The sequence below is a fragment of the Castanea sativa genome, chromosome 9, assembly GCF_040712315.1.
Source record: "Castanea sativa cultivar Marrone di Chiusa Pesio chromosome 9, ASM4071231v1".
In the NCBI taxonomy this organism is placed as follows: domain Eukaryota; kingdom Viridiplantae; phylum Streptophyta; class Magnoliopsida; order Fagales; family Fagaceae; genus Castanea; species Castanea sativa.
In genome coordinates this window covers 39,999,119-40,026,709 of record NC_134021.1, presented here as the reverse complement: position 1 = coordinate 40,026,709, position 27,591 = coordinate 39,999,119, and the positions used below count along the sequence as shown (strand labels likewise).

Below are 27,591 nucleotides of genomic sequence, written 5' to 3'. Positions count from 1 at the left end.
AAATAAATAAGTACTTTTTTTTTAGGTAGAAATAAGTACTTAAATTAACTTTTATAATTAGTGACATATCATCCAATTTTTTAATAGATATGATAAAGTTTGAACTTACGGCGTCTGTACAAGCTAAAATACCAAATGATTTTTTATATAGGAGAGATTTGGACCATTTCAACACAGTTTTGTTATTTGATGAAAAGAGATTTTAAAAGTTAAGCTAATTAAAGCTCACTAATTTATGAAATTCATGTAATAAAATTTATAGTAGCTATAGTATTTGTAATACCCGGAAAAAAAAATAAAAGGAGGGGTATTTAAGTAAATTTGTTTATGGGGTCAATTGTTATAATTAAAATTACTAAGGAGTTTTTAGAAAATAAGGTTGAAACCCTAGTTTATATAGTCTAATTTAAGCCAGCGTATACTGACAGATGTTTTGAGGGAGGAGACTAGCCAAAATACTCAAATAGAGAAGGTTTGACTGCACAATTGAGGTAAGAGCCTAAGAATCTCTCTGGTCAAATCTAAGTGTTACTTGGAATTAGAATATATTTTATGTTGGTATTTTGGACACTAGTGAAATTATCAAAAAAATTTATGCGTAAGTGTGAACGGAGAAAGGTTGGAATTTGGGTGATGAATCTTTTTTTTTTCACTACACGTCTTCTCTATAATATGCTTTATTCGGGTGCTTTGTTGGTCATGAAATTTCTCTGGGCGCATACTATGTTTTGTAGACATTTATTATAAGAAACCAGTGGACTATAGGTTAGACCACCAATAGTCCAATAGCCTTTTAGACTTTAGAGTTTATGGAGATAAGATGTAGAGATTCTTTGTTGAAGTTGAACTCAGCTTTACAGAGCATTCTTATATAGTTATATATATGCTTTGACTTTTCAACCCAAATGATCATGTGAGGAGAGTTATATGTCACAGTGCTTTGGATTTTTTTTTTTTTTTACGTGAAACAAATTTTCAATGCAAATGATAGAATGTGGAATATAGCCATATAGGAGAGTTAATAGTGAGAAATTATTGGGTATTTTAGAAGTTTCTCCTTTGGTCAAATATCTTGCAAGTTATTCTTATTATTTGATTATTAAGTAAATGGTGCTTAAAATTGTTAGGTGATATCTAAGGATTTTAGAGTAAGTGTTAGGAAGAAGTTCTTTGTGGTGAGCTAGCTAAGGTAAGTAACCTTATCCTAATTGGGTTTTATTTTGCTAATATTAATGTATTTTAACTACTAAAAATTTGTTTATAATTGTTACAATTTTATTTCTATTGTATCACTAATTTCAAAGTAAAGAATTATCACAAATATATCTGGTTACTGAATAAATGATATGTTTTGTTTAATTGTTTTTAGCTATACTGATTCAAAGTAAAGAATAAAGAATTTCCACAAATATATATGAGTATTGAATATGAGATTTTTTTTATTAAATTGTTTTTTTATCTATATTGATTTAAAGTAAGGAATATAGAAATATCACAAATGTATTGAAAATATTGAATATATGATTATATGTATATGCAATTGAATAAGATATATTTTTGTTAGAAATTATAATTTCATATATATGATTATGGACAGTCTGACTATGAATTGATTCTGATACCCAGCCAATGGGGGTTATTCATTGGTATTCTGATACCCAACCAATAGGAGTTATTCATTAGTATTCTGATACCCTGCCAATGGGGGTTATTTTCATTGGTACTCTAATACCCAAACCAATGGAGGTTATTCATTGATACTATGATACCCAGCCAATGGGGGTTATTTTCATTGGTACTATGATACCCAAACTAATGGGGGTTATTCATTGGTACTCTGATATCCAGCCAATGTGAGTTATTCATTGGTACTCTAATGCCCAGTCACGGGGATATAGCGTGACCATAGTCATAAGATTATTAAGAAATATGAATTACATTTGAATATTTGAATTATTTTGAGTCCTTAAACTACATATATGATTATGGAAATGTTTGAGTATAGGAACCATTTTGAGACACAAAGACTGCTTATGAGTTTTGGAACATATTGTAAGTTATGGCTTCTGGATATATGAGAAACTGACTATTTTCTAAACCATCTATGATATATTTGTAAGAGTAAAGTATGTGATCTATGTGCAACCTATTATTTTAAGACTATGAAACTTCTTCAGTTAATTTGAAAACACATAGTATATTATAATTTTGAAAACACATATTACATCTTTTACTTTATAGATCTATAGCTTGATGGAACTTATTAGGCGTTTGGTTACTTATTGAGTTGTCAACTCACCCCCCTCCTCTTTCTCCTTTTAGATTTTGATCAGGATGAGTAGCATATGTTTGGGCTTCTGTTAGGATGTGCGCATGAGTGAAGTTTAGGAAATCAATGGAATAAGATTTGAATTTTTATGTTTAAGATTACCATTTGTGTGGACCTTTAGATTTAAAGGGTTTAGTTATTTTTATTTTGATGTTGGAAGATTATTATTTGAAGATCTTTTGAGAAATGCATTATTGAGGATATTTTCAAATTTATGGACTTGATGAAATTTTCTTTGAGGATAACTCTTTAATTGTTATGAGGGCCTTACATACAAGTAGGGTGTAAACTTTGTAAGTGTGTGGTCGTTGTCACGTGCCGAGCTCTTACTTGGGTTTGGGGCGTGACAATATTTATGGTATCAGAGCTCCAAGTTGGATCCTTAGGCATTGATTTATGAAACTAAATGGCGAGAGGGGTAGAAATTAGGCATTTGGGGATACGTTGTATGATATATACACTAAATCAGTTTCAGATCTGTTTTCCTTTTTTTTATTTTATTAGAAATTGGATAACATGTTGGTTTGTCATGTGCATAATGAACAAAGGTTAGGATGCCACCTCGTAGCAAAAACACTGGGAACATTCCCAACCACTCTGGCAATGGTAGGAATCAGCAAGATGAGAACCAAGAGTTTAGGCACGACCAAGGCTAGCCACCAGAGATGATCCAGATGATGCAGACCTTAGTTGGAGTAGTCCAACAACAGGTCACTACTGGAGATAACTTGGCTAGGATGATGGACCAACGCCGAGGTCATCATGGTGGGATGATTGAATTCAAGAGGTTGTCTCCTCCAACTTTTGAGGGGACTATTGAGCCTATGGAAGCAGAAAAATGGATCATTGAGATGGAGAAAGTATTTAGAGTTCTTGAATGCTCTGAAGGTGAGTAAGTGACTTATGCAGCCTATATGTTGTGTGGAGATGCTTATGACTGGTGGCGGTTGGAAGAAGACAAACGTGGCCAAGAGACTGAGCCTTGGACTTGGGAGCTATTTAAGTCTATATTCTATGAGAAATATTTTCCTAAGAGCATCTGTTTTCAAAAGGAAAAAGAGTATATCAAGCTGACACAAGGTAACATGACAGTTGTTCAGTATGAAGCAGAATTTTCCAGGTTAGCCAAATTTGCTCCAACAATGGTGGTGGATGAAGAAACTAAGGCTCGAAGGTTTGAAGATGGATTAAGGTTCTGAATCAAGCAAGAAGTTGTGCCCTTTGAGTTGACTACCTTTAGGCTAGTGGTAAGTAAGGCTTTATTAGTGGAGATGGGGCTTAATGAGGCTCAAACAAAAAGAGATAACAACCAGAAAAAGAGGCCTAGGCAAGGAGAGCAAAGCTTTAGCTTGCAAGCCAAGAAACAAGGAACACAACGTGCTGATACCAAGGCACGGCCAAAGTGCTCTCGATGTGGTAGGCCTCATGCAAGCCACTGGAATACTGGAGCATGTTTCTCATGTGGACAAAGGGGTCACAGGATTGCTGAGTGTCCCCAACGGAAGGAGGGTCAAACCATTCCAAGACCAACAACAGGACAAAATCAGGGAGCAAGCCAAAGGCCTAAGACCCAAGGAAGGGTTTATGCACTCACTCAACAGGAAGCTAATACTTCTAATGCTGTGGTAACAAGTATTATTCCAGTTTCCACAACTTATGTTTATGCATTGTTTGATCCTGGTGCCACTCACTCCTTCATATCTACTAAATTTGCAAAGAAACATAATTTTAAATTTGAGCCTTTGGAGTCTGAATTATGTTTGGATACCCTAGTTAGGGGTGTAGTAGTTACTGATAATGTTTGCAAGTCTTGTGTTGTCAAAATAGCAGATAGAGAGTTACTTGCAGATCTAACATTGTTGGAGATGCGGGATTTTGACATAATCTTTTGGATGGATTGGTTGGCTGCCCATTATGCCATAATTGATTGTCATAGGAAGAAGGTAATTTTCCAAGTACCTGGTGAGATTGAGTTCTGTTTTGTGGGAAGTGAGGCATGTACTTCTCCACAGGTGATTTCAACTTAACAAGCTAGATGTATGATGAGGAAAGGGTGTAAAGGATATTTGGCCACCGTGAGAGACACACAACAAGGTGAATTGAAGCTGGATGTCATCCCTGTAGTGAGAGAGTTTCCAGAAGACTTGTCAGGGTTACCACCAGATAGGGAGATAGAGTTTTCTATTGACCTATTACTAGGTTCTAGCCCAATTTCTAAAGCCCCATATCGAATGGCACTTGCTGAGTTAAGGGAATTAAAAGAACAACTTCAAGAGCTGCTTGAAAAAGGCTTCATCAAGCCTAGTGTTTCCCCTTGGGGTGCACCTGTATTGTTTGTAAAGAAAAAGGATGGGAGCATGCGACTTTGCATTGATTATAGAGAGCTGAATAGGGTGACAATGCGAAATAAATGTCATTTACCAAGGATAGAGGATTTGTTTGATCAACTCCAAGGAGCACAGGTTTTCTCTAAGATTGATCTTTATTCCGGTTACCATCAATTGAAGATTAAGACTACTGATGTGCCTAAGACAGCCTTTCGTACAAGATATGGCCATTATGAATTTTTGGTGATGCCTTCTGGCTTAACCAATGCACTAGCAGCCTTTATGGACTTGATGAATAGGTGTTTGAACCCTTTTTAGATAAATTTGTCATGGCTTTTATTGAAGATATCTTGATATATTCTAAGAGTGTGGAGGAGCATGAGAATCATTTGAGGCTTGTACTGCAACTATTGCAGGAGAAGAATTTGTATGCAAAGCTTAAAAAATGTGAATTTTGGCTAGATAGTGTTGCATTCCTTGGGTATGTTGTATCTAAAGATGGGATTGATGTTGACCCTAAGAAAGTGGAAGCAGTAGTAGAATGGAATCGACCAAATAGTGTGACAGAGGTTCGTAGCTTTTTAGGACTGGCTAGTTATTATAGGAGGTTTGTTGAAGGAGTTTCTCACTACGCTATGCCTTTGACTCATTTGACCCAAAAGGGAGCTAAGTTTGAGTCGACCAAAAAGTGTGAAGAAAGCTTCCAGGAATTGAAGAGAAGGTTGGTGTCAGCACCCATTCTCACCATACCTTTAGGTAGTGGAGGTTTCACCATTTATAGTGATGCCTCTAGCAATGGCTTGGGGTGTGTTCTTATGTAGCATGGGAAGGTAGTGGCTAATGCCTCTAGACAGTTGAAGCCTTATGAGCAAAATTATCCCACACATGACTTGGAGTTAGTTGCGGTGGTTTTTGCTCTAAAAATTTGGAGGCACTACTTGTATGGAGAACAGTGTGAGATATTCACTAACCACAAGAGCCTTAAGTACCTCTTTACTCAAAAGGAGTTGAATATGAGACAAAGAAGGTGGTTGGAGCTATTAAAGGACTATGACCTGACTATTAGTTACCATCCTAGAAAAGCCAATGTGGTAGCTAATGCTTTAAGTAGGAAGTCTGTAGGAAATTTGGCAGCATTGTTGACTACACAAAAACACATCTTGGAAGATTTGAGAAGGATGAGGATAGAAGTACGGTTTCATGAAGTAGAGGCACATCTGGCAAACCTTAGAGTTTAGCCACCTTGATTGAAAGGATAAAGATTGCACAAAGTAATGATCCACAGTTGCAGAAGATAAGAGATTTGATAAATCTAAGCTCTCAATCTGAGTTTTGCATTCATAAGGATGGATCCTTGAGGTTCGGTAATTGGCTTTGTGTACTAAATGATCCCGACCTTAAGGCAGAAATTCTAAAGGAGGCTCATAACATGAGTTACATGATACACCCGAGAGGCACTAAGATGTATCGGGATTTAAGGGAGACTTTTTGGAGGAACAACATGAAGAGGGAGATTGCTCAATATGTAGCTCAATGTCTAGTGTGTCAACAAGTCAAGATGGAGCATCAAAGACTAGCTGGATTTTTGCAACCTCTTCCCATTCCAGAATGGAAGTGGGAGGACATTATTATGGACTTTGTGACGGGGCTGCCTAGAACCCCTACTGGTAAGGATGCAATTTGGGTGATTGTGGATCGGTTGACAAGATCTACACACTTTTTGGCCATTAGGGTGGATTTCACACTCGAAAGGTTAGCTAGATTGTATATCAATGAGATAGTGAGATTGCATGGTGCTCCTATGTCCATTGTGTCTGATAGAGACCGAAGATTTGTGTCTCAATTTTAGGAGAGCGTGCATAAGGCAATGGGTACTAACTTGAAGTTCAGCACAACCTTTCACCCTCAAACAGATGGACTTTCAGAAAGAACTATACAAACATTGGAAGATATGTTGAGAGCTTGTGTAATTGATTTCAAAGGTTCATGGGATGAACATCTATCATTGGTGGAGTTTGCATATAATAATAGCTACCAGGCAAGTATTAAAGCAGCACCATATGAGGCTTTGTATGGTAGAAAGTGTAGGTCTCCTATATGTTGGGATGATCTTGGAGAAAAAAGATTTTTGGGTCTCGAGATTGTACAGCAAACAATAGATAAAATTCAAGTGATTAAAGGGTGGCTACAAACAGCTCAGAGTAGGCAGAAGAGTTATGCAGACCTTAGAAGAAGGAAATTAGAGTTCCAAGTAGGTGATCATGTGTTCTTAAAGATTTCACCTACTAAAGGAGTTATGAGATTTGGTTTTCGAGGTAAATTAAGCCTTCGTTTTGTAGGACCTTTTGAAGTCTTGGAGAGGGTGGGTAATGTTGCTTATAGGCTCGCCTTACCACCTTCTTTATCAGGGGTACATAATGTTTTCCATGTCTCAATGTTGAGGAAATATGTTCCAGACCCTAGTCATGTAGTGGATTATGTGCCTCTAAAATTAAGAGATGATTTAACTTATGAAGAGCAACCAGTTAAAATTGTGGACAAGAAGGAGCAAGAGTTGAAGAGTCGTACCATACATTATATCAAGGTTCAATGGAGGAACCAGTCTGTGAGAGAGGCTACATGGGAGTTAAAAGATGAAATGAAGGAGAAATACCCATACCTTTTTGAGGACTCAGGTATGTCAAGTTTAGAGGACTAAACTTCTTTTAAGGGGGGGAGAATGTAATACCTGGAAAAAAAAATTAAAAGGAGGGGTATTTAAGTAAATTTGTTTATGGAGTCAATTGTTATAATTAAAATTACTAAGGGGTTTTTAGAAAATAAGGTTGAAACCCTAGTTTATATAGTCCAATTTAAGTCAGCGTATACTGACAGATGTTTTGAGGGAGGAGACTAGCCAAAATACTCAAGTAGAGAAGGTTTAACTGCACAATTGAGGTAAGAGCCTAAAAATCTCTCTGATCAAATCTAAGTGTTACTTGGAATTAGAATATATTTTATGTTGGTATTTTGGACACTAGTGAAACTATCAAAAAAATTTATGCGTAAGTGTGAATGGAGAAGGGTTGGAATTTGGGTGATGAATCTTTTTTTTTTTCACTACACGTCTTCTCTGTAATATGCTTTATTCGGGTGCTTTGCTGGTAATGAAATTTCTCTGGGCGCATACTATGTTTTGTAGACATTTATTATAAGAAACCAGTGGACTATAGGTTAGACCACCAATAATCCAATAGCCTTTTAGACTTTAGAGTATATGGAGATAAGATGTAGAGATTTTTTGTTGAAGTTGAACTCAGCTTTACAAAGCATTCATTACTTATATAGTTATATATATGCTTTGACTTTTCAACCCAAATGATCATGTGAGGAGAGTTATATGTCACAGTGCTTTGGATTATTTTTTTTTTACGTGAAACAAATTTTCAATGCAAATGATAGAATGTGGAATATAGCCATATAGGAGAGTTAATAGTGAGAAATTATTGGGTATTTTAGAAGTTTCTCCTTTGGTCAAATATCTTGCAACTTATTCTTATTATTTGATTATTAAGTAAATAGTGCTTAAAATTGTTAGGTGATATCTAAGGATTTTAGAGAAAGTGTTAGGGAGAAGTTCTTTGTGGTGAGCTAGCTGAGGTATGTAACCTTATCCTAATTGGGTTTTATTTTGTTTATATTAATGTATTTTAACTACTGAAAATTTGTTTATAATTGTTACAATTTTATTTCTATTGTATCACTAATTTCAAAGTAAATAATTATTACAAATATATCTGGTTACTAAATAAATGATATGTTTTGTTTAATTGTTTTTAGCTATATCGATTCAAAGTAAAGAATAAAGAATTTCCACAAATATATATGAGCATTGAATATAAGATTTATTTTATTTAATTGTTTTTTTTAGCTATATTGATTTAAAGTAAGGAATATAGAAATATCACAAATGTATTGGAAATATAATTATATGTATATGCAATTGAATAAGATATATTTTTTTCTAACATTATAATTTTATATATATGATTATGGACAGTCTGACTATGAATTGATTCTGATACCCAGCCAATGGGGGTTATTCATTGGTATTCCGATACCCAACCAATGAGGGTTATTCATTGGTACTCTAGTACCCAGCCAATGGGGGTTATTTTCATTGGTACTTAGATACCCAAACCAATGAGGGTTATTCATTGGTACTCTGATACCCAGCCAATGGGGGTTATTCATTGGTACTCTGATACCTAGCTAATGGAGGTTATTCATTGATACTCTGATGCCCAGTCACGGGGATATAGCATGACCATAGTCATAAGATTATTAAGAAATATGAATTACATTTGAATAGTTGAATTATTTTGAGTCCTTAAACTACATATATGATTATGGAAATGTTTGAGTATTGGAACTATTTTGAGACACAAAGAGTGCTTATGAGTTTTGGAACATATTGTAAGTTATGGCTTCTGGATATATAAGAAACTGACTATTTTCTAAACCATCTATGATATATTTGTCAGAGTAAAGCATGTGATCTATGTGCAACCTATTATTTTAAGACTATGAAACTTCTTCAGTTAATTTGAAAACACATAGTATATTATAATTTTGAAAACACATATTACATCTTTTACTTTACAGATCTATTGCTTGATAGAACTTATTAGGATTTTGGTTACTTATTGAGTTGTCAACTCACCCCCCCCCCCCTCTTTCTCCTTTCAGATTTTGATCAGGATGAGTAGCATATGTTTGGACTTCCGTTGGGATGTGTGCATGAGTGAAGTTTAGGAAATCAGTGGAATAAGATTTGAATTTTTATGTTTAAGATTACCATTTGTGTGGACCTTTAGATTTAAAGGGTTTAGTTATTTTTATTTTGATGTTGGAAGATTATTATTTGAAGATCTTTTGAGAATTGCATTATTGAGGATATTTTCAAATTTATGGACTTGATGAAATTTTCTTTGAGGATAACTCTTTAATTGTTATGAGGGCCTTACACACTTGTAAGGTGTAAACTTTATAAGTACATGGCCGTTGTCACGTGCCTAGCTCTCACTTGGGTTTGGGGCGTGACAGTATTACTCAAACTTTTTAAAACAAAAATCAAAGAAAAAGAAAATCTTAGTTTGTCCAATTATGGATTTTAAACTTGATGGTATCTCAAATGAAAATTCAAACATTTGTAATATAATTTTTTGCGCCTAGAGAGAAGAGTTCTAATGTGATTTACTTTAATTTCAAACCTAAATCATAGAATATGGGAATAATTGGGATAAAATTATATATTAAATTTTATTACACATTAATTCATCATTATTATACCAAAACAAGAGATCGGGTATATTTACCCGTACTTGTTTTATACTTCCACGAAAATGAAAAATAAAAATAAACAAACTAAGAGCCCGTTTGGATTGAGGGGAAAAGGAAAGGGAGTTGAGGGAAGTAAAATAGAGTTGGCTAAAAATAAGTTAATTTTGAGTCATTTTTATTCTACTCTACTCCCCCTCCCTTCCCTTCAATCTAAACGGACCATAAATGAGATAACCAACATTATGCATGAAATAAAATCTTAATGGCTAAACGGATTTTCTTCATCTCAAGTAAAACGAGGATCCTGTTTAGAACTTTGGTGTAGAATTCGTGATGTACTTCTATGTGTCTTTTATTAGGAAATAGAGGAAGCATGACAGAATTTCATGTACTTAAGCTAAGGGACAGTGTACCAAGTCTGTACAAAACTGAGAGCAAGTGCCAATAAAGCGCCAAGAAAAGCCAGGAATGTCCAGGGGCTGCTGAAATGGTCGTGAATGGCTTGAGATATCCAGGTCTTCACCTTGTTCTTGTAACACTTTAAAATTCTAGATCTAACATCGCTATATATTTTGTCGTTAGGTACCAAGTTGGCGTCTATCTCATTGAAGGGTTGAGTCACTTCTTGGTCACTGCCAAGGAGGTTGTAGAGTATCCCAGCTTTTCTTAGCTCTATAACATCATTGGCTTCATTAATGAGTGAATCGAGGAATGATATGTATGAGGTGACACCATATTCATTGTCGAAATCCAGACACATCTCGTAGGCTATCAAATTGAAAAACTTGGGTCCAGTTGAGTCATCTACTATAATTAGAGGAAGCCAAAGAAATCTGAAACAAAGGAATGAACTAAAAAATATGTCACTCAGACTCAAGCTTCTATTTTTACTACGTTTCAAATAGATATCTACTGCTTGAAGCTCCTGAATGTTGCGATATAATTGCCAATTAAGGTCATTTTGAGTCTCTAGGTCGATTATGTAAAATTGTGATTTACAACTATGTTTTATGTTGGCTTTATTCCATGACAAAAAGTGTTATATTTGCTTTATTTTGTTCCTTGTACTTTGTGGGATTTTATTGTATTAGGTTTAGTATTAAGTTGGTGAAGAATCGAGTATAAAATAAAGAATCAGTGGATTTCGCGACTGTCTCACTAGTAGCTAACCCACAAAAGAGCAACGTGAGAAGCACATGCTGGAAGCTAAAGAGTCGCGCTAGCTTGGAGGATTTAGCGAGTGTCTCACGGGTAAGGCCTTCTCGCGAAATACCCGCGAAACTCTCTCCCTGGAGGATTTTTAAGTGTGACTTTCTTGCCCTTCACCCTGTAGAGAGGGAAAATTCCCGACCTATCACAAGCTGACACATCATACTACCAAGTCCACAAAATACAACCAATTACAAAGCGCCACGTATTGCTGCTAGGTTTTGCCATCACTATTCAGAAACCAATAGAAATTTGCCAAGTGTCATTGAAATAAAGGCATGAAACTGCATCAGCACGTGTAAGCAGTGACACAAGCACTCAGCACGTGTAAGCGATGACACAGGCAGCCTCGCACGTGTAAGCAGTGACACAAGCACTTAGCACGTGTAAGCGATGACATAAGCGGACCAATCAAGCTGTGACAAGTGTCACCAATCAAACTCCACCACGTGTCACTCACCTACCCCTAAACTCCTATAAATAGAAGCCTTCCTAAGACAGACAAGGGACAACACACAGACAGACAGGACGGAGACAGAAGGAAGAAGATATCTTGAGTTCAGAAATCCAGAAGCTCTGCCGGAATCAAACCCCGAAGCCTCCAAGAACTTCAAGAACTTCAACCTCGAATGCAAGCAACATTCGAAGCAAAATCATCCAAACTACTCGTCCAGATCTCAAAGTCCACTGGAATCAAGCTCAAAAGCCTCCAGAAACCTCAACAAACCACAAATTGGTGAAGCTCTACGGATTCAAGCCTCCAAAACCCCGAAGAACTTCCACCACAAACCTTCAAATACGAAGAACAATCAAAGAGGAATCATCCAAATCATATTCCTAAATCTCAAAGTTCACTGGAATCAAGCTCAAAAGCCTCCAGAAACCTCAACAAACCATAAATCAACGAAGCTCTACGGAATCAAGCCTCTAAAGCACCGAAGAATTTCCATCACAAACCTTCAAACACGAAGAACACACGAAGAACACGAAGAACACGAAGAACAAAGAATTTATAACAAGCTCATAGCCAGAGATTCATTGTAATTCCGTTTCAAAGATCTTCGATCCATTCCTCAGCCAAATTGAAGAATATCTTATGTTCAAATCAAAATCACATTACCACAATTCCAATCAAAAATCTTTCAAGGAGATCGAATCAGAGGATCACTCTTTTGTAATTACAGAGAATTGTACCACACATTTATCAATACAAATTCGTATTTGTGAAACTATTTTACTTGTTTGATTTATTTCGAACTAAGAAATTTAGTCGTCTACACACCCATACTATATATACCCTCATTATCCACAAATGTGTAAGGAGGCCATTCAAAGAGAAAAACCCTAGATAGGTTTTCAACAACACACACTCCCATCTTTTAGAAAGAGAGCTACCCATTCTTAGTGAGAAATCATTGTAGCCTCTTCTCCTTCCCTTTCTCATTGTCATACCTTGAAAGGAGATTTGTACCCAAACACAACCCACACCTTTTTAGAGTGTAGAGAGTATTTTGGAGATTAGGAAGCTTTGGGGATTTTTCAAAAGAAGCCGGTGAGGCTTAGTGGATGCAATCGGGCGTATTGCGGGATCCGGAAAGCTAGAGAAGACATGACTCCGTGAAGTCCGTTGGTAGCAGGAACTTAGAGGACTTAAGTACATTGGGTAGATTAAGCTTGGAGGGTCTTTTGTTATTCATGTACTCCAACTTTATTCTTTAGTGGATCGATTTACCGCTTGGAGGGCGGCGGAGAAGTTTTTCACCGAGTTCTTCGGTTTCCTCTTCGATAACACATCAGCGTGTTATCTTGTGTTTGCATCTCTCTTCCCTTACTCTTGTACTTTACTTTTATTGTTTGTTATTCATGTTTATGCACTAGAGTAGTATCGGTTGTTTGCGCTTCATTTACTCTTGTTTCCGCACTTAGATAAGTTAGAGTAAAAGCAATCTAGCCATAATTTTTTAATTTGGGGTCTAAACAAGCTCTTGTGTTTTAACACAAAGATTAAATAAACCATTTGTCACCATGATTAGCCAAGAGACGTGACCTTAGTTTGTCGAGAAGATGCATGTGCATGCGCTCGGGCTCTCTAATATCCAGTGATATTGATTGATCTTGTGACTTCTTCTCTGAGTTACGAGCCTTACAGCTGTCTCGTTGTTGTTGCTTCGATGCCCTCTGCTGCCAGAGTTTCGTTGATAACCAATTAGCAAGCAAGTTGAATGCTAATCCTTTTGTACCCTGATGAACCTTTCAATGAATGTATTAATCAAATCCTCCAGCTGATTTTTCATCTTGCCAAGCTCATCAAGCATTCGAGGAGACAATATGGAAGCTGATTCTCCAGCAAAAACAAATCCTGATGTCCAAAGGCTACACTGTCATCTTTTATAGTCAAATCTTTGAACTTGTCCTTAGTACTAGCGCAATATATGAGTTCATCATTATCGTCCATCGTCACCTTCTTCTCGAAGCAGTCCCTTAGTTCCTTGATGTTATCCTGAATCTTCTTGTGTACTTCTTCAATACTCTTCCCACTGCTTTCAATGAACTCAGATGTCAATACAAGCTTGTACTTCTCTCCTAGTTGGTACTTTGGCTTACCATGGTGGATTGAACCGAGTAATATCACTCGTGGCTCATAGTACTTCTCAAAATCCTTGTCATTTCACAGCAAGAATATAACCTTCTGTATCTTTGGCGTTGGAGATTTATTGTTCACATTTTTCCCTGACTCCCTTACCATTTCAAACCTTTCCAACAAGGTAGTCGGGGTTGAAATGATCTGTATTTGGACCTCCTCAGTGATGCGTCAGCATTTGCTTGATTCACCGGCTTCTCTTCTGATGGCCTTCCTTGAATGGAACTTCGTGGAAAGGACATGCTCCATTAAAGCCAGAGCAAGTTTGCACCCAAGAAGACAATTGAAATTTGTAAGTTTAAAAAAAAAAAAAAAAATTGTAAGTTTGTTGTCCTAGTATTTGCAGTAATTTATGGATAGTACTAGGAAACTTTAATTGACAAACTTAATTAGGATTATTACTCTTATTCGAATGGTATGTAAGTTGGGGGACAAAATATAGATACTTTTCAAATGCAACTATATGACTTTGACAAACATAACAAGCTTGGAATATACAAGATACGTCCAACATGAAAAATGTATATTTTTTGTGTGACTTTATTTTTAGATTGGATAGGATTTGGAGTAGAATATTAATTAGGTTTATTTTATTTTATTTTTTATTTTTTAATGTATATGTTAGAGATTGGGCTGGTTTTGACCCAACCCATAAACCATGGCCCATGGATCGTCCCAATGGGTTATCTGATACGTAAGTTTAAATTTAAACTAACTGATATTGATATGAGTTATCAATATCAGTAGTGGGATAATTTAAACTTAACAGATATTGATATGAGTTATCAATATCAGTAGTGGAGTAATTTAAATTTAACAGATGAGATCTTTTACGGATCACATATATCTGACAGTAAGTGAATCTCTACTAGTATTTAAAATACTCTACATCAGTTAGAAAAAGATGATAGACACAGTGAGTGAACATACGTATAGTTTTGAGTGCTCTCTCAAAATAAGTCATCTCTCTAAGACACCATCAATTGTTCCCTAGAATTTGAAGTGTGAAAATTAGGAGAGACTCTAGTAGCCTCTCTTGCGACTTGGAGGTGTTCCACAAAGGAGATTGTGAGGAGTTCGTAAAGTAAGCAAAGAACAAGATCCGAGAATTTGGTGATCTATTCCACCAAAGGTATGTGTCTATATGACCTCTAGTAAAATATATAATTTTATTCAACATTGGTATCAGAGCTATTTTATGCTTGTTTTCACTCTTGGATGATGTCATGATCTCTGATATATGTAATCTTATACGCATAATAAAAAAAATTAAAAGTTTAAGTAATTTTTAATTTTCAAATTTGTAATTTTTTGAAGCATGTTATGACATGTAGAGAGAAAAATAAAAAGCTGTAATTTTTTTTGGCTATGAGTCCTGGAGAGTCCCACGTAACCACTAATTGGTTGAGTGGTCATCTAAAAAAAAAAAGATAAAATAATAATAATAAAATAATAATAGAGCCCCACGTTGATGTAGTGTATTAGGTACACTTGAATACATCTTTTTCCTTGTTTCAGTTACACACAAATAAAAGGGCCCCATGTTAGTGTATTAGTTACACTTTTGATAAGGATTTTGTGCCCCACTTGCGTGTGCAATTGATAAGCCACACGCAGTGACGCAGATCACGTTGTGCAGACTGCAGATCGTTGGTGTATCACAAATAGTTGTTTCCTTCAACAAGGAAATTGTGCAAGTGATAAGCCACACGCAAGTGGCTGTTTGGATTTATAATATTATTTACAAATGCTGTGTGAATTTGTAACATGGTTTACAAAGGAATTGGGTTATAACAATATAGAAAATTATATCAAAATCAAATGTTATAACATGTACAGTGGGTTTTCTTATTATTTATTTTAATTTATAGTAAAACACTATATATTCTTAATTTTGATTAGACCACATTTTTTTTCTAATATGACATATATGTAAATTGTAGTGGCATTTTTACAGTGATGTTAAAATAGAATTGTGGTATGAGAAAATTGTGAGATTAGTTTTCTAATTTTCTATATAATTATGCATGTTTTTAATTTTTGAATTAATTTATGATGTCTTTTTAACATATTGTGATATGATTGAATTGATATTATATGAATGCATTGATGAATATGTGTCCAAATGAGACTTTTTGGCTCATCTCTATAGTTAGAGATTATATTGGTAATTTATGCAACATGTATATTTTTATTTATTGTTATTATGGATGGATAAGACAATTTTTGAAATTATTTAGTAACGTGGCATCCCCAATTTTTAATTACAAATAGAATCTTTGTAGTAGGGTACTTAAATATGTAATTTTTTGGGTCAATGTTTTTTGGCAATTTTTTGGGCCATTGTTTTTGGCAATGTAATGTAAGGCTATGTAATTTAATTTTGGAAGCCATGTAAGGGGATGTGTTTCACGGTTACCTATAATTTTCAAATTTTGTCTTAGCATGTTCTATGAAATTACCAATAGGGCTTCTAGTGGAGCCCATGCACAATGTGTTGTGCACAAAGATGTATGGACACATGTTATATGTATAAGTTAATATATGGATGGTGTGATGTTTCATTCTTCACAAAATTTTATTTAAAAATCAATTAGATGTGTTATTCCAATTTACATAGTGAGAGATGATTATGAGCTTAGTGAAATTTTCGATCTCACCAAGTAGAAAAGAATATCATGGTCTAGTTGGATTTTTGGAAATAAAATTTAAAAAAGAAATGTATGTGCTAATGTCAACTTGTGTAATGAATGTAGTGAACATGGCCACTAAGAATGTTGTTACTGATCTAACTAAGGGGGAGAAACTAGATGGAACCAACTATGATATGTGGCATAGAAAAATTCAATATCTGCTTAATGAATAAGAGGTCCTTGAAACCCTAATCAATGTGATGATGCGACCTGAAATACTACCCAACATTGCCGTGACTTAGAGGCCTATGAGTCTTGGGTTAAGAAAGATCGTTGTGCATGCTTCACTATGTTGAGTAGCATGCACAATGATCTTATTGGGGAGTTTGAGAACTACCCAAATGCCCAAGAGATGTGGAACCAGCTTAAGACTGCCTATGGAGGGACTTCAGCAACTAGGTTGCGAGCTCTTACTTTGAAGTTTGAGCAATATGTTATGGATTCAAAACATAGCATAGCTGAACATCTAAGGACAATGTCAGCATTGATTCGTAACCTAAAGGTTGCTGGCAATAATCTCTCTGATGAACAATAGGTCACAGCGGTGATACGTTCACTGCCTAAACCTACTTAGGGGCAAATGAAGCTTGTTTTGACACATAGTAAGAATATTAAGACTTTTGCTGATATTTCTCGTCATCTCGAGCTTGAGGCAGAGCTCATAGGGGCGCACCAAAACACCCTCCTTGTCACCCAATTTGGGCAGCGAAAGGCATTCAGGCCTAAACGCAAAGGACAAGGGGAGGAATGCCAAAGCAGCTGGTAACCTTGGGCCTAAAGAAGGCAAGATAGCAAAGCACCAAAGGGCAAGCGTGCTAAGAAGGACAAGGCAAAGATCAAGTGCTACAACTGTGGTAAGAAGAGTCCCTTCGCTCGTGAGTGCACTGAGCCGAAGAAGGTATCCTTTCTTAACAACTCTGCTATTACTTATGTTTGTACACATGTTTTTGTTGCTCATACTATTCCTAGGTGGATTGTAGATTCGGGAGCAACCAAACATATAGCCAGAGATAAAGTTGGGTGTGTGGATTACAAAAAGATACCAACAGGCACACAGTACGTTATTTTGGATAACGGAGCTCAAGAAGAAGTCATAGGAGTTGGAACCTACCAGCTCAAATTGTGTTTGGGACGTACGTTACTTCTTCATGATGTATTTCATGCACCTGGTGTCCAATGTAATCTTTTTTTAGTACTTACTATGCTTAGACTTGGATTTAGTTTCCGTTTTGATGGTCCTCAGTTGAATTTTTATTTAAATAAAACCTTGTATGGACATGGTTATTTATCTAATAATTTCTTTATGTTGGATTTAGATCATTCCTCTTTTTTCTTTTATTGCTCATAATGATGATGTTTCTGATTCTGTAATGTGGCGTGCTAGACTTGGACACATAGGAAAAGATAGATTGGCTAGACTAGCTAGAGAATGCCTATTGGGGTCTATCACTGATGTAAGCCTACCTATGTGTGAACCTTGTCTAGCTGGAAAGGCCTATAGGAAGCCTTTTGGTAAGGCTCCAAGGGCAACTCATCCTTTGGAATTAGTCCATTTGGACATATGTGGACCTACGAATGTTAAGGCACACCATGTCGCCTCTTATTTTCTCACATTTATAGATGACTATTCACATTTTAGTTATGTCTATTTGATCTCCCATCGCTTTGAAGCATTAGATTACTTTAAGCGCTTTGTGGCAGAGGTTGAGAATTAGAAAGAAATGAACCTAAAGGTTTTTCGAACTGATAGGGGTCGTGAATATTTGTCTAAACAGTTTCAGGAACTGTGTGAGGAAAAAGGGATACGTAGGCAATTGACGATTCCTGGCACTCCACAACAAAATGGTGTTGTAGAGAGAAGTACTCTATTAGAGATGGTTAGATCGATGATGGTGCAAGCTAACCTTCCAATTTTGTTTTGGGGGGATGCATTGTTGACTGCTGTTTACATCCTTAACTGTGTGCCTTCTAAGTCAGTTCCCACAACACCATATGAGTAATGGTCTGGTGCAAAACCCAATTTGGAAAACTTGCGGCCTTGGGGTTGTGCAGGTTTTGTTCATAGTACTTCCCATAAGTATGAGAAATTGGGCCCTAGAGCAAGTAAGAAAATCTTTGTAAGATATTCAAAAAGCTCAAAGGGGTATATAATGTATGGTGAACATTCTAATAGTGGAATGACTAAGATAGAGTCTCGTGATGTCTACTTCATTGAAAATGATTTTCCAAGCATCAGTGAAGCAAAACAAGGTCTTCAACTTTATGAGTTGCAAGAACTTGAAGGTGTCATACCATCTTTGGGCGAGGGTGGAGAATCACAACTTCATCCTGAAATCGCCAAAGATAGTGGGAGTGATTTGACTCCTAGTGGGAGCAAATCGCTAGATAGTGACACACAAGGATCCAAGGTACGTAGAAGTGAACGTGGAACAATTCCCCGTCGTCATTTTGAGATTGAGGGGGAATTTTTTATATGTGATTCATTGGACCTTGATGAGCCTGCTTCCTATGAGGAAGCATTAGCTTCACTTGCTTCACATGAACGGGTAGTTGCTATGAGGGATGAGATGGATTCTATGGCAAGGAATCAAGTTTAGGAGTTGGTTGACCTTCCACCTGGGCGCAAGACCATTGGAAACAAGTGGGTCTTAAAATAAAGCGCAAGGCAGATGGATCAATTGACAAATATAAGGCTCGTCTCGTGGCGAAAGGCTATACCTAAAGAGAAGGGATAAACTATGAAGAGACTTTCTCCCCAGTAGTGAGATTTATCTCTATTCGCTTTATTCTAGCTATTGTTGCATATTTGGATTTGAAACTCTTCCAAATGGATGTGAAGACAGCATTTTTCAATGGAGAACTAGACGAGGAGATCTATATGGATCAACCTATTGGCTTTGAGGTCAAGGAATAAGAGCGCAAAGTGTGCCGCCTTAAGCGTTCCATTTATGGCCTAAAACAAGCATCTAGACAATGGTATTTCAAATTTCATAAAGCTAATATTTCAATTGGTTTCTAAATGATGGAAGAAGACCATTGTGTGTATGTCAAACGATCTGAAAAGAGTTTACTTATCCTGTATTTGTATGTGGACGACATTTTGTTGGCTAGAAATGATATGGAGATGATTGTCACCACTAAAAGGTGGTTGTCCTCTATTTTTGAAATGAAGGACATGTGTAAGGCTAATTATGTGCTTGGAGTTAAGATCTTCAGGGATCGCTCAAAGAAGCTTCTTAGTTTGTCTCAAGAAACTTACATAAAGATGATCTTAGAGTGATTTCGTATGCATAATTCCAAACCCATAGACACTCCAATTGAGAACGGACATACATTAAACCTTGAAAATTGCCCTAAATCAGAAAAGCAAAAGAAAGAAATGGAAAGAGTTCCCTATGCAAGTGCAGTTGGAAGTCTGATGTATGCTATGTTGTGTACACGACCAGACATATGTTTTGCAATTGGTATGGTTAGTCGTTATCAAAGTAATCCAAGACCTATTCATTAGCAAGCAGTTAAGAGGATTTTTCAATACCTTCGTGGGACATCAGATCTCATTCTTTGTTATCAGGGTGGAGATTTGAGATTGAGAGGTTATTCTAATGCTGACTGGGCTAGTGATAGAGATAAGCACAGGTCCACTACAGGTTATGCATTTCTACTTAGTGGTGCAACTATCTGTTGGTGCAGTAAGAAACAGTCTTGCATTACTTTATCCACAATGGAATCTGAGTATGTTGCTTGTTCAGTAGCGGCATAAGAAGCTGTTTGGTTAAAGAGATTTTTCCAAAGCCTAAAGGTGACATCTCTTGCAAATGAAGCTGTAAAGATGTATTGTAATAGTATGGCAGCCTTGGCTCATGCTAAAGATCCCAAGTATCATAGCAAAAGCAAACACATACAGACTCGTTATAACTACATTCGTCTTGCTACTACACAAGGAGAGGTGATCCTCTAACATATCTCCACTAGCAGGATGGTGGCTGATCCACTTACTAAAGTCATTGTTAGAGATGCCTTTCAGGCTCATGTTAGGAGTTTGGGACTTTGTAGGATTTGATATGTTTTTGGATATCTTATGGACATTTATGTTTATTCATACTTTATGCAATGATGATGTTATTCATTTTGATTCATCTTGTGACGTGATTGATATTGCATACTGAGCACACATTATTTGAGAATATGTCACCAGGATTAGTTCGGTCTACTCACATAGACGATCACCCTAGCGCTTGAGTAGCGAGCAGGATAAGACATAGAAATCACTTTGTTTTTTTGTAAATCAAGTAAGTGATCATCTTGACACTTACTTGACACTTAGGGAAGCGTGCAAGATAATATAATGAATGTTGCCTTAGAATTTGGAGTGTGGAAATTAGGAAAGACTCTAGTAGCCTCTCTTGCGACTTGGAGGTGTTCCACAAAAGAGATCGTGAGGAGTTCATAAAGTAAGCAAAGAACAAGATCCGGGAATTTGGTGATCTATTCCACCAAAGGTATGTGTCTATATGACCTCTAGTAAAATATATAATTTTATTCAACAATATATATTTAATTAATTTTTCACTTCTTTGAATCTGACTTTTTATTTGCTCGTGATCTCAAGATTTAATATTCCAACATGACATTGGATTTTGGTTGAATTTTCAATTATTTATGATGCTCTTAAGTTAGTTAGTTATTTTTTTTAGATGTATATGAAGGAAAAAATAGGTTTTGTATATCATACAAAACACATAGCGGAAGCAACAAACAAGGATCTATTTCATTCATGGTTGATAACGTGCACTATGTAAATTTCAGAATTTAAGAACAAGATAGCGTACCTTGGTGTGGTGAATTCAAAACCAAAGATTGAAGTACTTGGGAATACTTTTAATCTTCACTCCAATTCCACTTTATGCCTAAGATGTGTGGTCTCTCATTCAGTTTTCAAAGGGAGAATGAAAGTGTGTCTCACTCTCACATATACATTATTTCTTATTTTTACTAATAAAAATTCTGTATGTTTCTCCATTTATAACTAACTGATTATCTAATTGGGCTGGCCTATTGGGTCTTTCCAATTGGGCTTTAGTGTGTGGCTTGGAGTGGGACCAAAAGAAACCAATAAGACACTAGCTCTAATGGGTCTTGGGGCTTTCCGTCAACTCTTGACAAGTCCAAAGTTACCATTAATTATATTTAATATCACTATATAAATATAATTGCACTCTAGGCCTTATTAATAAATTATATCCCAAGACTTTATTATACATGCAACCCCTTCATAAAATATTCGTAGTAACACAAAATCATGAATGTAGACTGCCGCTTTGTAAATTGCTACATCTTATCCTTGAGTACCTGGTTTAATCCTTTAAAGTTGTTCATCATATATTTATGAAATCCAATTTCATAAATATATACTTTAGTAATTTCTTACCAAAGTGGTTAGGCCTAACACTCTGAATAACCAAACCCATTAAACTTATTTCAAGGGAATATTTTATATCTCCATTAAGAGATTATGAATTCCATCTTGAAAATATATGTTCCATAAACATTAAATGTGGCTGCCCAACATACTGAGGTTTTGACCGTTACTTTAGGTCTCACTCCTGATATATCAAAGCAACCTACACTTCATGAGCAGGTCCATTATTCTCTCAAGATTAAGAGTTCATTCAAATAGAAGTCATGAGATTTATTATTCATTCGACAGTTGTTAGGAGAATAATAAATCTTACAGCGGTTCAGTTCAATATGTCTTAACTCTTAAAACATATCAACATGTCAGCATATCAACTAAAAGTCTTAACTTCCATGATCAAGATAAATCATCTTAGTTAATACGTTATAGTCTTCGCAGATAAAATACCCAATTTCATCACCGACTATGAACTAAAATTTTGAGTTTACAAAGAACTTGTGACTTATATCTTTTGTGACTAAATCACATACTATGCATCTCATGAACTATATGATAATGTCCAAATATTCATGTTACCATTATTTTAGATAATAATAAAACAACTTTATTAATCACAATATTAAGTCATACATAATATCATACATAGTATCATGCAATATGATTTAAGGGTACAAATCCTAACAGTATAAGCAAAGGAAGTTTTGAATTTTTATTAGTTTTACTTGTAACTTTATTGATATTTGTGTATGTTAATTATTAGTGGCCATTACGTACTATGATACTAGTCTTCATATCAAACAAAGAGGGTACCTAACACCTTCACATCTCATTATCTAGTCTCAAAACTTAAATTGATCGAGTAATGTAGATTAATGATTGTTTGAAAAATACTTAAGAGGCAAAGCGATCTATTTGGATTCCCTAGAATGAAACTAGGAAATAAGGTCTTTTAATATTTATTTTATAGATTGGAATAATGTTTTTTGTAATATATTTTTTTTTAATATGTTTTCTTGATTTTGTCCATAATAAGTAAATCACATGAGGACTCCATATAAATGTATTGAGAGAGAGAGAGAGAGAGAGAGAGAGAGAGAGAGAGAGAGAGAGAGAGAGAGAGAGAGAGAGAGAGAGAGAGAGAGATACTTGAAATGGTTTGACCATATGCAAAGGAGAAATGTTAGTGCAGTAGTGAGGAGGAGTACGACTTGATTGTAGTTGATAGAACAAACAAAAGATAAATGAAGACCTAAAATAATATTAGTAAAAATGGTAAAGAACATGTCAATTCAAGAGGTAATAAGTGAGTTCTAGTTAGCTCAACTGGTAAATCCCCGCTTAAGGGATCTGGGGTTCAACTTGTATAAGAGATCTGGGGTTCAATCCCTACTTACACCAAAAACTGATGGTGTCTTGGTCTGATGATAAAGAGCTATCATCAGGAGCAGATGCCATAAGTTGAAACTCTCTAAAAAAAAAAAAGAGGTATTAAAGAGTATTATTTTTGAAAGATAGAATGACATAAAATGATATATGTGGCCAGCCTTGTTTAGTATATTGAAAATGATAAAGCTTGGCTCCAAACATATTTAGAGCTATTTTTTCAAACCTATAATGTGGCTATTATAAGACTACTCATATGTATAATTTAAACAAGTCACATGACTTATTAAAAAAGTCTTATAACTAAAACTGCACATGAATGGTCGTTTAATAGACATATAATAGATTCAAGTAAGATAGCTCCAAACATATGTAATTTTAAGGAAGTCTTTACTTTTGTAATTCTTTTATATTATAATCCTATACTTTTCGTTTGTAATTCTAGGTTATACAATGATTGCTATTATCTATACACGAAGTCGTGGATCATCTTTTCCATGAAAAGACAATATATATACTTTGGGGAAAGAGAGGGGTGGGGGTTTTTAAATGGTTTGGTTTACAAAAAAAGAAGCCCCCCTCATCCAAAAAAAAAAAAGAAAAAAGATAGTTCAATAAACCTTTAAATCAAATAAGAGAGTGATTGCCTTAGATCGAGATTATATAGAAATTTTTTTTTCTTGATTTTGTTTCTTATTGTAAATTTTGTTTTTACATTTGCTAAAGTTTTTAACCGTTTGTGGTTTTAAAGATTTTATTGGATCCACCGTAATGTTTTTTTGCACTCTAGGAGACAATTTGATCATTTATAATAAGTAATAACAATAAAAATTTTAAGAATTTCACTTTGGAGATGGGTGATGACAGATAAATTTTATTCTAAGAAAGATTATTATTTAGAATAACGAAGATAATATCACCATAGTTTTGTACATGTCTATGAAACTATACAATGATTGTACTCATAATTAAAAGAAAGATTTTTTTTTTAAATTTTAATCTTAAGAAATTGTGATTATATATATGACTTACTTTAATATATATATATATATATATATATATTTATATATATATATATATATATATATATATATATATATGTATGAGTTTTGTTTTGACTGAAGTATAAATTCTATAACCGGGTCCCAAACAAAAATTCTTGGATTTGCCCTTGTATGTATAATGTTTGATTTTAGTTGGTAAATTCTATGACAATGCATCTCTCAAATGAGTTTCTAATGCATTCTGATGAAGAACAAAATTTATTATTTAATTATTGTAATTTATTAATTTGTTATTTAATTTGTAATTTTTGTTATTTTAGGTTTAAGGCATTTATTTCCTTGTTTTTAGGTGATTTTAATTTTTTAGGAGTTATTTAAAATATATTTTCTTATTTGTCAAGTTTTACGTAGCCCTTAAATAGGCCTTGAAGTTTGTAAATGTTTTTCAGATTATTGATATTAATAAAAATTCAGACTTTTGTTTATTGTTTCTCTGGTGGAGCTTAAAATCCTTTCTCCTTGTGGATTCAAGGACCCTTATGGCTTCAAGGAATCCCTCGTGGATTCGAGGAACCTCTTGTGGATTTGAGGTTATTTTCAGAAGCAAACATGTTTTGTTTCTTGTTTTCTAGAAGTAACAGTGTTCTGCTTCTTAATGCTTTCACCTCTCTCATTAGTTGGTATCAGAGCCTTAACTTATTCTGTTTTGGTGGCTAACGTATGAGACGGTAGCAATTCTGGTGACAAAAAACTTAGCAAGTATTACATGACATATAGCTAGCACTCACAAATATCTTTGCTAGGATGCTGCCGTTGGAGCATGGAAACAATAGGGATAACTGTTGCGGAGACATAACTCAGAAGCAACCTATTGGTAAACAAATTTCATATAGACCTTATAAAAGAATTGCAAGTTTTAATTATTATTTTTATAAAGAAGATTTTCTTGATTGGTTACTTGATCTAAATGATTTATTTGACTATGATAATATTTTTGATGAGAGAAAAGTTGAACTTGCCCTGTATAAACTTAGAGAGTATACCTTACGCTAGTGGGAACGAATGCAATTTGATAGACTCATACGAGGTAAAAACGAAATTCCTTCATGGCCAATGATGAAAAAGATGCTTGCTATCAGATTTTATTCTTTGGACTGTGATGAACTTTTGTCGTATAAGAAACAAGATTATTATTGGCCAAGAAGTACACACTTGAATTATTTTAAAGAGCCATATATTCCACCATTAAAAGAAGAATTACATGTTAAAGAAAATACTTTTCTTGAAGAATATGTAGAAGTCAAAGAAGAAAATATAGAGATTTTTTAGGAAACTAATGAAGGTCTTGTTATAGAAGAAAAACCTAAAATCAAGATTGTGGAGGAGATTAATGAAGACCCTAATATAGAGAAAGATCTTGAGGTTGAGATAGCAGAGACCATTAAAGAGGAAATTATAAAGGAAGTTGTCAACGATTTCGATGAAATCAAGTTAGATGGTTGCAATGTTCAAGCTCCTATTATTTTGGTGGGAGACATCAAAACAAAGTTTATTGATTTTATTGAGGTTGATAGATTTGATGCAATTGTCAAATTTTATTTGGTAAATCTCAACAATTGTATGAAGACTAAGGAAAAAAAAATTCAAGTTGATTTGTTTATTCCATTGATGAGTTGTAAGTATGGAAAGAAGATCAAGAGGCTCAAGCATTCGAAGTATTTGTTTATTTGGAGCGGAAGATTTTAGATTTCAAAGATGAACTTGAAGACGAGTTTGTTTCAAGTAGAGGGGTCTGATGTAGGACACAATTTACTATTTAATTACTGTAATTTATTAATTTTGGTATTTAATTTGTAATTTTTGTTATTTTAGGTTTAGAGCATTTTTTTTTCTTATTTTTAGGTGATTTTAATGTATTTTAAGTCAAGTTTGGGTCATGTTATAGTTATGTATTATTTAGGGATTATTTTAGAATATATATTTTTGTCTATCAAGAAACTCTTGATAGATTCAATTTTATTTTTAGAAGCAAACGTGTTTTTTTGTTGTGTGTTCTAGTTTTTGACACTTTCGCATCCCACGTTTGAGATCACGTTTGAGATCATTTGTATAAGTGGCTTAATAGAAGTAGTCATTTGTCTAGTTGCAAGAGTATATGTTGATCGTATTATAGTTTGTTGCATCTAGATCATTTAGAGGGTTTTGAACTTCAGTAGCATCATTTCTGTAATTTTCAGTCGCTCTTCAATTGCTTTTCGATTGATCGAACTTGTTTGACAAAATTTCTAATTTTCCGATCGATTTTTTAATCAATCGAAATTTTCTACGATTGTGTCTCGAACTCTCGATCGATGGAACTTTTTCATAGGAGTTTTTTGGACCATCTCATATTCACGCATGTATTATGAACAAAATCTTGAATGGCGGCTTTGGTGTTTTCATATGGTTCATATTGGCAGTGTGTTCTGCCCTTGAGTAGTTTATATTGTGTGCGTGTAAAATGTGGGGAAACTAGACGTTACCTAGAGCTCCTGAAATTGCCTTTTTCGCTATTGCACACAAACTGTTTGTTAGAATGCCGCACACAAGTTCATATTGCATAAATCATTGTGTGCGCTTCATGTACTCTAGCTTAGGGCATCCACTATGATCATACAAGGTTATTAAGAGCATATTGCATAGCCTTATATGACTTGTACTTGTTCCTTTGTTTTGCCATTGTCATTTTCTTTTAGATTATTCATTATGGCACCTAGAGGATCTCTACCTTTTGATTCTCATCTATTTTGTGATCATTCTAATGCTAGTGAAAGTGAAGATGTAGCCATCAAGGACTTCTTCCATGGACATAGGCTGTCACTTCGAAACACATAACCCTTGTGTCCTCTACTCTTTCCTATTGCTTCTTCTCTACAATCTCAGCAATTTTCTATTTCATTCATAATAGTTAACACTCCCTCAATACTCAAACTTCCCTCCTTGATAGATGGGATGAGATCCCAGGCCTCTTGCACAATGACAAGAGAATGTAGCAACAAGTTGATACACAGTTCACAAATGCTACTGCGCAACTGCCCCTTGCATTTAGAAAAGAGAGGACAGAGAGATTTGAGTCTCTATTTCCACCTTTTTCTTTACAAGATTAAATCATAATATAGGCGACATATTTGATCAAGTATTCATCTCAAACTTAATTACATATACATTTAACACAAGTTGCACACAAAATCTTAGCCATAATTATTTCCATTTCACACACATTACATC

At 35.0% G+C, this 27,591-nt stretch overlaps 2 protein-coding genes and 1 pseudogene across 2 annotated transcripts; 2 read left to right on the top strand and 1 right to left on the bottom strand.

Annotated features, from left to right (window-relative positions):
* Positions 1 to 3,600: 3,600 nt before the first annotated feature.
* On the top strand, positions 3,601 to 4,356 carry LOC142609209 (uncharacterized). Its single transcript, XM_075780817.1, has one exon. The coding sequence runs from the start codon at positions 3,601 to 3,603 to the stop codon at positions 4,354 to 4,356; it is 756 nt and encodes a 251-aa protein (XP_075636932.1).
* Positions 4,357 to 10,375: 6,019 nt separating this feature from the next.
* Positions 10,376 to 14,077, bottom strand: LOC142611435 (UPF0481 protein At3g47200-like; annotated as a pseudogene).
* A 5,823-nt stretch (positions 14,078 to 19,900) lies between these two features.
* LOC142609208 (secreted RxLR effector protein 161-like) lies at positions 19,901 to 20,281 on the top strand. Its single transcript, XM_075780816.1, has 2 exons — positions 19,901 to 19,990; positions 20,093 to 20,281. The coding sequence occupies exons 1-2, from the start codon at positions 19,901 to 19,903 to the stop codon at positions 20,279 to 20,281; spliced, it is 279 nt and encodes a 92-aa protein (XP_075636931.1).
* The last annotated feature ends 7,310 nt before the right edge of the window (positions 20,282 to 27,591 follow it).